At 36.7% G+C, this 14,342-nt stretch overlaps 1 protein-coding gene across 1 annotated transcript in view; it reads right to left on the bottom strand.

The window, feature by feature from the left end:
• DNAH12 (dynein axonemal heavy chain 12) overlaps positions 1–14,342 on the bottom strand; it is a 246,848-nt gene that overhangs the window by 63,037 nt on the left and 169,469 nt on the right. Inside the window, exons 46-53 of the mRNA XM_028169151.2 lie at positions 13,314–13,508; positions 8,917–9,050; positions 7,490–7,652; positions 6,696–6,776; positions 6,183–6,359; positions 3,819–3,950; positions 1,932–2,021; positions 1,148–1,288 (exon numbers count right to left, since the gene is read on the bottom strand). Of these exons, the coding sequence (XP_028024952.2) occupies positions 1,148–1,288; positions 1,932–2,021; positions 3,819–3,950; positions 6,183–6,359; positions 6,696–6,776; positions 7,490–7,652; positions 8,917–9,050; positions 13,314–13,508 (1,113 nt within the window). The remainder of the gene's footprint in view (positions 1–1,147; positions 1,289–1,931; positions 2,022–3,818; positions 3,951–6,182; positions 6,360–6,695; positions 6,777–7,489; positions 7,653–8,916; positions 9,051–13,313; positions 13,509–14,342) is intronic.

The raw sequence follows: 14,342 nt of genomic DNA, 5'->3' as shown, positions 1-14,342 counted from the left end.
TTATATTTGTATTTGTATGGAAATATGTATGGAAATATGTTAATATAAATGTTTCAGACATTAAAAAAAAAAAAAAAAAGAATCCTCCTGCCAATGCAGGGGACACGGGTTCGAGCCCTGGTCCGGGAAGATCCCACATGCCGCGGAGCAACTAAGCCAGTGCGCCACAACTGCTGAGTCTGCACTCTAGAGCCCATGAGCCACAACTACTGAGGCTGCGTGCCACAACAAGAGAAGCCACCGCGGTGAGAAGCCTGCGCACCGCAACGAAGAGTAGCCCCTGCTCGCTGCAACTACAGAGAGCCTGCGTGCAGCAATGAAGACCCAACACAGCCAAAAATAAATAAAAATAAAGTAAATGTATAAAAAAAAATTAATTTTATTTCTTTAACAGGTGTATAAAGGTCTACTCCCCTGAAATTTACAGTCACAGTCTGTACCTCTCTACAGGCACAAATACCTTATTAAGAATATCTTCACAATCATTACAGCCTGATCACTCATCCTATACTCTGAGGTTGTTCTAAACACATACTATCATGTATTTTCATGGGTATTTTTATTTATATTTCCTGCTCCCCTTGGTTGAATTCTGCCAGCTCCTGAGGGCAAGGCCAGTGTTTCCTTGGTCCTTTGCTAGTCAAATTTACAAAATGCTCTTAACCATTCTCTGCTCTCCCAGGAATTTGGCCTCAGTGGGTACTCCAAAAAGACTCCCTATCACTGCATGCCATGGCTTGATTCCACGCTCCGCCTCTTAACCCTACTGGAATTTCTTACTTCTGACCTTTGCATCAAGATTTTAATCTGCCACTTTGCTCTTGGTGTTTTGGATTTTTCTTTGCTTCTGCTGTCCCCTCATAAAACTTAATTCTCTTTTGCCCCAGGTCCCTGTAGCTATAGGTCAGTCTGGCCAATTCCAATGATCATCCCTGCTCTCACTTACACTAGTCCCAAACAGGTTATGTCACACATAAGTATTCTCTTCATCTACTAGATACTCAGTTAATGTCTGATGATTATGCTGCAGCAGGACAAATTCTTTGTGGTATCACTTTTAGAAACTTCTTAACTAGTAAATATCGGCATAGATTTTAATTTATGGGAATATTTCAACACAAAATGGATGCTCTGATCCTCAAAATACCTTTGCAACTCTGTCATACACTTCCATAGCCATGATCCATTTACACAGACCCTCAGCTGCAGAGGAAGCTTTAGCAACCTTAGGGGGGTCAAATTCAGGGTTTGTTAAGTATTCACCACGAATCTTCTGCATAACAGTCACCTATAAAACAAAGATTTAGCTCTTAAAATTTCAACATATATCACGCAACCATAGATGAAAAATTAATCATACACAGTAAAAAAATGTATATAAAAAAGTTACATTGCCTTTAAAAACCAAAGTGAGTACTTTGAGATATTTTTAAAATAAGCATAATTGTAGCAGTCATATTTGTGAGCAAAATATGCAAACTTATTACAGATAGTGAAACAAGATATTTCTTCCAAAAAAATTAAAAGACTTTTGTAGTTTGGGAAAACATATGGAAACAAGGAAAAAGAACAATTGAACATAAATAAATAGAAGTTTGGATGAAAAACAACTATACTTTTTTACCTCACAAATTTGTATATCCAATATATTAAGAAATAAGCTATTATAAGATACTTGGAGAACTCTTTCATGTCAATAATACACTAAAACAGTAATTTATTCAATGACTTTTGATGGTCTGAAAGAGGAAAGGTTTTATGTATTATGAGAATTCATAATATAGTCATTAATAAATATAATATTCATTTATTTATTATCTTAATTCTAAAGATAGACTATCTTCTTACATTTTATATAATATTGCAAAATGTTAAAGATTTTATACATCTTGGCAAAATTACATTTGTAGAAAAAATCCAATGAAACTCACCGGAATGTTGTCCTTGTCATATTCTCTCAAATCTCTTAGGAAATTCATATCTCCCAGAAGTTTTTTGCTAGGTCCCCAGTAATCTAATATCTATAAATAAAATTTATGGAAACTTATTAGATGTGCAATTAAATATGCTTGATATAAAACTTTTCTTCTTGAGGTTTAAGATATATTAATCCAGAGAAACTATACACTGTACTTTCAAAATATAAACCTACATCTCCTTGGAAATGAAATAAAGAGACTTCTCTCCCTGAGAACATGTTAAGTATATCAAATATTTAAAATATGTATATGAACTTATATATTGAATTTATTATTAAAAATTAAACATTAAAAGGCAAAAGATATGATTATTTCTCTTTAGAAAACTTAAGAAAAGCAGCTGGTATAAACACCATCACAATTTTCATATAAGAAAATATATTTTTTTAATTTCAACTTTTATTTTCCATTAATCTTGACTTTCAAACCAGAAAGGTAGTGCCATAGACTGAAAGTTTGTGTCCTTTCCCCAAATTCGTATGCTGAAGCCTACTCCCCAATGTAATAGTATTTGGAGGTGGGGTCTTTGGGAGGTGGTCTTTGGTCTGAGAAATAGACCTCAGAGAGGTCCCTCACCCTTCCACTATGTGAGGACACAACAAAGAGATGGTAGTCTATAAACCAGGAAGTGAACCTTCACCAGACACTGAATCTACTGTAGTCTTGATTTTGGACTTCCCAGCCTCCAGAAGTGTGAGAAATAAATTTTTGTTGTTTATAAGCCACCCCAATCTGTGGTAATTTGTTACAGTAGCCCAAATGGACTAAAACAGGTAGCAAATATTTTTCTTATAGAAAATCTCCTCACCTACCTAGACTTCCCAAGTGGAATAAAGAAGAGAAAGCAGAAAGACCAAGATTATACACAGCTCTGTCAGTTATAAGATAAAGCACATGGTACTTGTGCTAATAAAAGGTGTTAAATAAGTAGCTGCACATTCTTTTTATTAATTTCAGAAGCCTGATGGGGTGTATGTGTGTGTGTGTATGTCTATCTGTGTGTGCGTAAGTGAGAATACCTTGTTAAGGTAAGAGCCTATTTATTTTCTTTATCTTTATTATGTCAACAAAGGATAGAATGGCCAAAAAAAAAAAATCCCAATTCTCCAATTCAGGAATTCAAACCTAGGTATTGTAAAACCCTAAAAAGAAAATAAGTCTATAAATTTAGTTTAGGATAGATGTTACAAGATCTTTTTTAAGGGAGATACCTTTGAATAATAATTGTAATAACAACAGCTAACATGTAGTAATAAATGTGTAATATTTATTATTATAAACAGCTTACTGTTTATAAGGCCTTATACGTAAGAGCTTTATATGTATTAACTAATCCAATCCTTGCATTAACTTTGTGAGGCAGGTACTATGACAATCCTCTTTTTACAGAGTTCCACAGAGGTTAAGCATTGTCCCCAGGGTCACATTGCTAGGAGGGTCAGAAGTTCTGAATATAGACATTCTGGCTCCAGAGCAAATGCTTTTAACAACGTCACTATACTGCTTAACAGCAGAATTTTTTGAATGCTCAGAAACAACACCTATATAACCATATCACGTTCTTGAGACTCTTAGCTGGAAAAGCACAGGTGTCTCACTGTTCATTCAACCCCACCCCATGACAGTGGGGAATTCTGCATAGACAGAAAAGGAGATGGAAACAACTGGAACTACATTTTTCTGATGCTATACTGCCTTAGCTTTATCTAGGATACATATAATCTGGAAAACAATATGTCTTCCCTGAACTGGGTACTGTTGACATTTAATTTGATAATAGTTGCTGTAAAGTGTTCTGTACATTCATGAATATGATATAAATCTGTGTCTAGTTATTACCTTGCCTCCAGTTCCTGAAGGATCTGAAATTTTTTCTGGTTTTATATCTTTCATAACACAAACAGCTGCCATAACTAGTTTAACACCAGATGGAGGATTCTTCATTGACTTCACAATTGTAATGTCAGCTGGCTAAATAAAAAGAAAACAGGGTATCTTCAGAATAGCCTACTTTTAAATAATGAGAGTTTCAAAAATAATGTTGGAGAATAATAAAAGCATAAATTTTCATTTGAAACTGTAATTGTTTTTTGCTTTGCATGGTTATGAAAGAATTAACAAAAGAGAACTTAAGTACAGTAAACCAATGGTTCCCAAGTGTTTCAGAGTTCATAGGTCCTTATGAGAATATGGTGACAGCTAAGAATCTTCCAGAGAAAATATTTTTGCACACATCCACAAAATTTTTATATAGTCACATGCCAAGCCCACACATGGAATCCACGTTAATAACCCTAAGTTAAATAAAGACTTAATTCTATATTTGCTTACATGTTAGCTTTACCCACCAAAAATGAAAGAAGAGGTAAGTTCCAATTCCAAACTTATTTTCTAAAAAGGTATATATTGTTATGACAGACACAATTGATTCAGTTAGTTATTATCCACTGCAGTATCCTTCTGACTTCCCTTGCAATTGCTGGAAAGCTAAAAATTTATCTTAGTTTCCCATGCAGCTAGAGTTGTGGGAGGTCGTTAGGTCCTACCATCAGATCACTTGAGTGATACTAGAATTCAGAATGAATAAGTGAGGAGACTTGCAGGGCACGAGGCATCTGTTTTGCAGATATGGATTATGGTGGAGGCAATATGGCTCTGTAAGAAGGCTCTGCAGGCTTCCAGCTCAGAGGGATCATTCCTCTGGTAGATTAGTGTCTCAGTTTAGCTTTGTGAGTCATTCCTGGCAGCTCGGCCTAGAATCTATTTACTTAGCTCTTCCAAGAATTCTGTAATTTATTTATAAAATTCCCTAAAGAATCTTTGCTAACACTAAATAGTCAATTCTCTTCTCTGCAACTGAACCTTAACTCTGTTATATAATACAGTATTTGATACTAGGAAGGGTACAAACAACTGAAAGGGAAACCTGATACTGATAACTTGAACTGGTGGTGTTTAAAGGCATCAAGAATCCTGTGAGTATCAGAGGATGCAGTACTGAAAGCCCATGGTACACAGTGATAAAAGTTACCTAAATTCATGCTCATGGTCGTCTAGAATGGAGTGTCTATTAAAAACAAACTTTGTCAAAATGATTGGCTCCTGTGATAAACATCTAAGGAGAGAATGAAGAAAGACTACTGGGTAGAATGTGGCTTTTAAATGTGACAGAGAGCAGACATGAAGAAAATAATAAGCTCAGAATTTTAATATTAAAATTCTGGTTAAATTCCTGGTTCACAGCACAGTGACAGTTTCTAAATATAAATGCCCTAACACAATCTTAAGTCTTACAACTACAAGTCTGATATAACTGAAAATCAGATATAGAGTTTGATCCTGAAAGATGCTGAATTACTGATAGGTTGAGCTCACCATCTTGTCAGGTATCTTACGTGAAAGTTGTAGCGGTCCCTAAACTTTCTGGCACCAGGGACCGGTTTCGTGGAAGACAATTTTTGCACGGATGGGGGTCGGAGGGTGGCCGGGAGATGGTTCAGGCGATACTGCAAGCCATGGTTCAGGCAGTAATGCGAGCGATGCAGAGCGGCAGATGAAGCTTCGCTTGCCCGCCGCTCACCTCCGGCGGTGCGGCCACTTTCCTAACAGGCTGCGGACCACTAGCGGTCTGTGGCCTGGGGGTTGGGGACCCCTGAGTTAGGGCATTGATTAGGAAAAAACGCAAAGAATGGGGTCTGAATATCCTGAATTTCCATACTACACTGGGCCTCCCTAGTCAACAGAAGCTGGTCTCTCTGCTCTGTTTGGTGAGGTTATTCTGGTTATGCCTAAAGACCCTGTAGAGTCATACACAACATAATGTAATGCAGACAGGTGTGACCCACATCTATACTGGAAATGATCTTTAGGTTCTGCTGTACATGCATGTCCAGAAGGCTGCAGAAAGGTAGCTCGACATTCTATTTAACATATGCCTCCTGGTCCATGTACAGAACCACTGTGGCCTCTTGGAGATTATTCCATTCCTACTGGAATATCCTGAATGAAAATTATAAATAATATATGAAAAGCAAAAATATAAGATAACAGTATAGCAAAAAGGAATTGTTAAGAGTTAAGTTTCATTTGACTGGACAAAAACAATATGATACCACCCACTGAAAGTGAACTACACCGAATTAACCAAGTATCTGTATGCAGTTTTACTTTGTTGATGAAACACAAGCTAATTCAAACCCTTGCCTTTAGCGTATCCAGTGCAGACAGAGCTGCTTCCAAAGCTGGAATCGCCTCAGCTAGATCACTTTCACACTCATTTTTCAGAGCTTGGGCTTCTTCAGCCTTTCCACTGGCTATTTCTTCATCAAATTTCACAAACTTTCTTTTTGCTTCCACTTGTGCAGATTCTATCTCAATAATCTAAAGAAAAGAAAGAAAAAAATAAAGACATTTCCTTAAACATCCTAATGCTTTCTCTATCCTAGAGAGAAAAGAATATTTGAAGATTAGGGAAACTGACATATCATTTTGAAGGATAAAATGAGGAGAAATGTAAATACACGTGACCTAATTTGGTAATGGGCTCCCCATCTCTCTTCGAAAACAACAGAAACCACATGGAACCCAATGAGTCAACTGAAAAGGGTATCATCCCTAAGATCTAGTGGCAAAATAATTAAGGCTTATTTTCAAGGCTGATTTTACATATTTCAATTGTCCTCTGACATCAGTTTTTAAAAATTCAGGATACTTTACCTGCATCATATGTGCATTTTCAATTTTAGCTTCCTCCAATTTGGGCTGCAACTGAACAAGCTCTATTTTCATTTCACCAACCTAAGTAGACAATTTGTCATTAGTTTTCATAACTACAATAGCTACGGAAGCCAAACAGATAAAACTGAAACTTAAATGTATCATAAGGTATTGGGGACAGAAAACCTTAACTTCTTTTTTTTCCAGTTCTTTACACGATAAACAAAACCATAAGAGTGTGGCCAGTTTTCTTCACAAAAGACTTTATCTTCCTTGAGTATGATAGGGCAGTGGAAGAATGCAGTTGTTGTGGAGGAAAATCAGATAGAAAAAAGGTGGCAGCTCGGGCTATCCCTATTATACTATGTGCCTGGTATACAGTGCATCCAGACCACCCCAACACTCTGTTGCCTATGTTGAAATAATGCTAATAAGTATTACTAGCACTTGACTCATTTAAAAAAAAACCCAATCTTATATTTAACCAGCTATTACAATAAAAAGTCAACCTTGACATTATATTCTCTCCAAATGCCAAAAAATTAAGAATAAAACTGGGTGTATTTGAGTCTGTGTGGTCTGGGAAACTCAGTGAACTTCTGTAAAATTCACTTTACTCATCTGTAAAATGAGGATCATAAAAGTGTCCACCTCATGGAGTTGTTATGAGGAATAATTGAAGGAATGCACATGAAGCACATAGCACAGTACCTGGCACATAATATATTCTCAATAAATTATAGCTCTTCTATTTCCCATTATGTATTACCATTTGAGCAGCACCTCAAATTTACCTGAGACTCAGCAAAAGCTAATTTGTCAAGTCCATTCACATATCGCTGTTTTGCTTCCATTACAGCTTGTTGCCTCTTAGTCAAAAGCTGTCGAAATGAGGCAATAAGTTCAAGGTAAGAAGTAGCAGTAACATAGTTATGTCGTCCTAACGCGTGCAAGAACCTAAAAGAGAGGCAGATAGCATATCTTACTATAAATAATGGGTTTTACAAAGTAAGAAGTAAATTCGACATAGCATTAACAACAAACATTTAAGAACTAAGGTTAATTTTATTCAGAAGCTGCTGAGTACTTGAAGTTTACAAAATCCTAGAATTTTACACAGAACCATATCCTAATTTCTTGTCTACAAAATATCAAATAGCAATGGTGTAGTTAAAAAGCACAAATCAACAAAGATATGTCTCAAAAGAGAACTATAGCAAGAAAGATATAGGTAGGTCTTTTTACATGTTTCATAAGCCAGGAGGATCTAAGAGACCCAAGATACTGTACACAAGTATAGTAGGAAAGGGGACTGCAGATAGCATAGCAAGAATGAGTCATCATTCCTTGCACACGTGTCACATGTTGGTTGAATGGGGTTTGGCCAGAAATATAAGACTACTACCCATACACATAAAAACAATGGATACAATGATGTTTCACAGCAAGTATGCAGACTAGAGCCCACTGATTGGTTTTAACTGTCCAAGCCAAACATGTTAGCTGGCTGTAAAACTCTGGCAATATACTATGAGCACCTTTGAAATGAGGATCTCAGAGATGAACAGAGGTAAAACTTATACTTTTAAGGCATCCACAGCCCACCAACCATCTCCCTCCTTGTCTGAGAACTTCCAACCAGTGCCCCAAGAGCAATGCTTGTTCTGTGAAACCTGCCAGCATAACCACAGCAGATCAGAGCAGGGTTGGGCACTGGACACAACAAGGCTAATCATATTTTGGAATAAATTTGGAATAGAGAGCTGGAAATAGCCAATCAGTCTCTGCTACAGCTGGAATTGCAAGAAGTAAAATTGAGAATCTAGAGGCAGACAGCTAGCTTCCTCCACATATACTGGTAAGTAAAAAATTCAGTCTGTAAAGAGAAAGAAGAAAGCAGATGCCCCAAGAGAAACAGGGATGAGAAACAGAGAAAAAGCATTTCTGAGTTTGTGGTGGCTTTTTAACTCCTGCTTCCAGTCACTTCTAAGATCCAACTGTATTCTTTCCCTTAAACTTTGTAAGGTACCCCTGTATCTTTGTAATAAATTCCTCTCTTTGTGAAACCTAGATCAAGTAGCTTTCTATTACTTACAAGTCTTAACTAATTAAATGATTGGAGAGACTTAGAAGACATAGAAATCCTATTAAAATTTAGGGCTTTCACAAAAAAAGATGCTTTAAAATACAAGGCATTATTGTAAAATTTATTAATATTAACCTTTCTGAAAGACGCATAATGGAAGTGTGAAAGTGTTTGCAGATGGGAACTATCTCTCGTCGTTCAACCTCAGTAAGCTCCAGTGTTTCTAAGAATTTCACAGCTACAAGTTCCAGAGCGTCTTCGGGCCATGGCTAAAAATAAGAAAAAGAAAAGCAAATAAAAGTTAAGATGATTAGTCACACTTCAGTTATATAGATTGTCTTCCTGTGCGAGAAGAATTTGGGGTTGAGAAAATTAAAACCTTAATAGGGAAAATAGAATTAGGGGGACTAAGGTCACAATAAATCTATGAAAGATCTAATAAATATTTTATACAGTAAAATTAAAGATAATGCAATATAAAGGAAAGGTAGATAATAACTTATGTATCAAAGATATACTACACTGCTTCCCTAACTCTTCCACTTGGACATCTAGTAGGCACCCCAAATTTAGTAGGACAACGGCACAGGCTGCTTAGTTGCTCTCCTAATACCTATCAGCCCCCTTTCCTTAGGACTCCAATTTTATTCTAGATAGCAATATGCCCAGTTATAATACAACATTTCCTAGACTCCTTAGCAATTCAGAGTAAATAATGACATATAAGCAAGCTCTCTAGAGAATTACATAGAGCTGGCATGGGTCCTTTTTGCCCTACTTTCCATTATTCTACTTTGTTCCCGGAGCACAGACGTGAAAGTTGGAGATCTAGCAGCCACATTAGACCATATGATGACTCTGAAGATGGAAACTACATGCTAAGGATAGTAAAGAAGAACATGGGATTCTGATGACTTTGTTAAGTCACAAAAGTCCCAGTCTGCTTACCTTCAATTTTTTTTTTTTCTATATGAGAGAGGAAAAGAAAAAAAAAAACCTATGTGTTTAGTTTGGGTTTCTGTTACTAGCAGCCCATCATAACTCCTACCTGTTATAACATCCAAAGTTGAACATTTGATTTTCTTCCCCACAAATTCACTTTTCTTCCAGTATTCCCCATCTCAGTGAAATGGTTCCTTTGCTTTTCCTAGAATATACCAAGTGTGCTTCTGCCTCTGGGCCATTGGATTTGCTGTCCCTCTGACTAGAACCCTCCCCACCTAGACCTCCACGTGGTTCACTCTTTCACATCTCTGTGCAAATGCCAATTTACCAGGAAGTTCTTCCCAAAGCACTCTTTCTAAAACAGCATTCCTTCCCTCATTACTCCTTCCCTTATCCTGAATTTTTTCTTAGCACTTACCAATGTCTGACATATATATTTATTTGTTTTTGTCTGTCTCCCCGACTCACCACTAAAATGTAAAGTCCACGAAAGCAAGGACTTCTTCCTCACTACTGGTATCTTCATTGCCCAAAACAGCTCTTGTCAATAAATATTTGAAATATTTATTCAATGAAATAATTTATGTTAAATGAGTAATTAATCTCCACTTTCTCATTAGAGTATTTTCCAAACTTCATTTCATTTAGATTCAACAAGATGCTTATAATTTTTTTCTTTATAGTAGACAATATGCTTTTTAAGATCAATTTTTTCAGTGTCTGGCCCTCTATCCTGGTAAAAGTCAAACTTTTTTGATCAAGCACCCTATTAGTAAAAAAAAGTTTTAAGCACACACTACCAGTGTACACATACTTATTAACAGATTATATTCATATGGTATTACTGTACTAATATATATATTTTTAAACCTCAAAAGGGGCATCTAAAGAATATTAAGATAAATGAATTTTTGTAAAATGCCAAAATAAGTGTCATATGACACTTTCCCGATCATGTAACTCTTTTTATACTGAAAAAGCTTCTCCCAAAAGCTCCCTGGCAGACTTTAAATCCAGATCCATTGGCAAGCAACGGGTCATGACCAGGCTCATGTGTAAAATGGTCAACAGTAAGAGGAGTGAGAGCACCAATGCTGACTGAGACAAACCAGGAATGAATCCCTATTATACATGGCTACATGGAGAGCGATTTCCCAAACAAAATCAGAATTCTGTCAGCAAAGATGGAGTGGGTAGAAAATGGCTGTTGATAGGTAACCACGCTATCATAAGCTAATATTGCAAGTCACGACATACCCTGCAGATAAGCTTTATTATTTAAACACTTGATATAAATCCATATTCCAAATAGCCTTCTTAAATTTGTTTTTACAAATGTCTTACCGGATCTTGTTAAGTAGTCATTGTTTTTGCCTTATAATGTACCTGACACAGAGCTTGGGCTAGCTCCTACTAGTTTATGACATTCTCTTACTGTCCACTTACAACTGCATTATGTATCTTCAATTTTTAGTTCATTGCAGGAATCCCTCAGGGTACCTTGCATACCATCTATGACACATGGCCATTTGACATACAAACTGAGTAAGGGTGTCAATGTTAATCCATATGAAATATTTCATACAAAAGCGAATATTCCAGTAAATCCTTCCCTTATCCTCTGAGTTGTTTTGGCACCTCTGGTGAGAGTACACCCTACTTTGGAGAACAGATATCTATCCAAAAAGCCAATGACTTCCTGACTATGTGACACAGTGGTTTACACTCACTTTCTGAGTTTAAAAGAGCCAGGCCCCAAATAATGCCATCAGCGCCCCTGACACAGGTTCTATAGCCCCACTGTTCCACTATAAAATCTCTGTTCCTCTCTGTTATCCACTTAATCTCCCTTATCTATTTGCAACTCCTAGTTCCACCTTTTTAAAAATTTCCCCCAACAAGTATGAATCACATATAACAGAACAGAAAGTCTCATGGTTATAAAAAACATATCCAGAAGTAGTAGAATTGTATTTATAAGATTTCACAAAAGAAAAACTCATGGTTGGACATGCTTTGTTCATTTGTTTGTTTGGTTTTGGTTTGGGGCTACTTAATGGAAGCAATATTAAGATATAGTTTGCATAAAGCGAAACACAGCTTTTATTGTTGTATAAACACTAAAACATCCACTAGCTGAAACATATTGCAATCCTCAAAAGGGCAGAATTAGTTTTTCAAACATGCAATTGATAAATAGGCAAAAGAGAATAAAACAAATCAGTATCAGAAATTTATCTTTTAAAGAAATTATCCAGGGTCGATCTATAGTCCACATGCTGTTAGGCATAAAACAAATAAATAGAAGGCACCATGAGCTACCCTTCTCAAGAGCATAAATACTTAATGGTTTTATACAGGCAGTGATGATTTGCCTTGTTTAAATGAGGTGGTGGCCTGCATCATTTGCTGCTGGCATGACTGAAATTGCCACCAAGTTGGTCTTCCTGTTTCCTGTTTTGCCCCACTCCAAATCATCCACCATATAGCCTCCAAGTGTTTTGGGTTATTCCTAAAATATAGATTAGCTAAATATATGTTAATGTCCCCGCAATGTCTTTGGGATAAAACCAAATTCCTAGGCACATTTACAAATTCCTTTATAGCCTGGCACCCACTTAAAGCTCCAACTTAACTTCTGCTGCCCTCATTGCCAGTCAGCCATACCAAACTATTTGCCCAAATGAGCCATGCTCTACCCACTGTTCCACCTTTGCACGTACTAACCTCTTGTGATAGTTAATTTTATGTGTCAACTTGCTACGGGCCAAAGGGTGCCCATATATTTGGTCAAACATTATTCTGGGTGTTTCTGTGAGGTGCATTTTTGGATGGGTTCAATATTTAAATGAACAGACTGAGTAAAGCAGGCTGCTCTCCCTAATGTGAGTGAGCCTCATCCAATCAGTTGAAGGCCTGAATAGAACAAAAAGGCTGACCCTCCCTCAGATAAGGGGGACTTCCTCCTGCCTGATGGCCTTCAAGCGGGAACATCAGTTTTTTCCTGCCTTTGGACTCAGATGGAAATATCATTTCTTCCTAGGTCTCAAGCTTGCTGGCCTTCAGACTGGAACTACACCGTCAGCTCTTGTGGGTCTCCAGCTTGCCAGCTGCAAATCTTGGAACATGTCAGCCTCTATAATCATGTGAGCCAATTCCTTATAGTAAATATATGTACAGAGAGATAAAGATCTCTCTCTATATATATCTTTACACATATACGTGTGTGTGTATATATATATGTATATATAAAACACATTCTGCTGGTTCCTTATACACCGCCTCCTCTATGTAACGAATTCATTTTCATATTTCAGAGAGTCACTGTCTTAATAAGTACACGTTTCCCACACCAAGACTATGGCTCTTTTATATAATTGTTGACTGCTCACTTGTTGACTGCCTTTTTTGTCTTCCAGTCTAGAGTGTGAGCTCCTTTTAGGGATCATGTAGTCTTACCAGTCCCTGGTGCTGCCATTAGAGTAAGTGATCAAGAAACACTTGATGAATGTAAATTAATAGAGGTTGAGTAAGATTTCAGCAACATTCCAAAATATTTAGTTGTCCTTCCCCCCCAAATTACAAACCTGAAACCAGTCAATGGTACAGCAGTTGATGAGGGATGGGAACTGCCTCAAGCAATTTCGAAAGGCATCTCCAATGGGACTAAAGGCCACTACAACATGAAGATTATCTTTGCAGCGATTCACAAAGAAAGCAAACAGGGCTAAGGGGCTGAATTCATCGTGTTTATTGCCAGCCTGAGCCACAGGACGAACACCCTAGGGAATACCAGAAAAAACCTCATAAATAAAAACAGGTATGCTGATAATAAGATTAGTAGATATTGGAATATTAAGAATTTTTATTACTCCCCTTATAAATATCTTTAAATTTTTGTTTTTATATCAAAATAATGGTTTTGTTATAGCTTGCACTTAGAAGACTACTTTCAATTCTGTAATTCTATAATTTAAAAACAAATATCTGCCAAAAATTTAACTTATAAAAATACAAAAGTTCACCAAGATATATGTGTGGGACTATAATTCAACATTGTTTTTAGGAGGAAAAAATATAAACAACTAAAGTGTCCAGTTAAAAACATTATAGGGACTTCCCTGGTGGTCCAGTGGTTAAGACTCCGCGCTCCCAATGCAGGGGGCCCGGGTTCGATCCCTGGTCAGGGAACTAGAGCCTGCATGCCACAACTAAGATCCTGCGTGCCGCAACTAAGACCCGGTGCAGCCAAATAAATAAATAAATATTTAAAAAATAATAAAAAATAAAAATAAAAACATTATTAAACATCCATATATTGTAATTTTATACAACTGTTAAAAATAATGAGATGCATCAACATGTGCTATGGTAAGATCAGCAAGATAAAATAAATGCAAGAACAAACTGTGCAACAGTATGTATAATACGATCCTTTTCGTTAAATTAAAAAATATATAGGTGCATATGTGTGAGCACGTACACACTTTTTTATGGAAGCAATCACAAAGAACAATTAATAGTGGTTACTTTGGGTGAGAGGGACTTAAGGGAGAGTGAGAGAGAGGTCTTCATATTTTATCTTGGACATTCTTCTTGGTTTATATCATTTTTTT

The sequence above is a fragment of the Balaenoptera acutorostrata genome, chromosome 10, assembly GCF_949987535.1.
Source record: "Balaenoptera acutorostrata chromosome 10, mBalAcu1.1, whole genome shotgun sequence".
Lineage (NCBI taxonomy): Eukaryota > Metazoa > Chordata > Mammalia > Artiodactyla > Balaenopteridae > Balaenoptera > Balaenoptera acutorostrata.
This window is presented reverse-complemented; position numbering and strand designations above follow the sequence as displayed.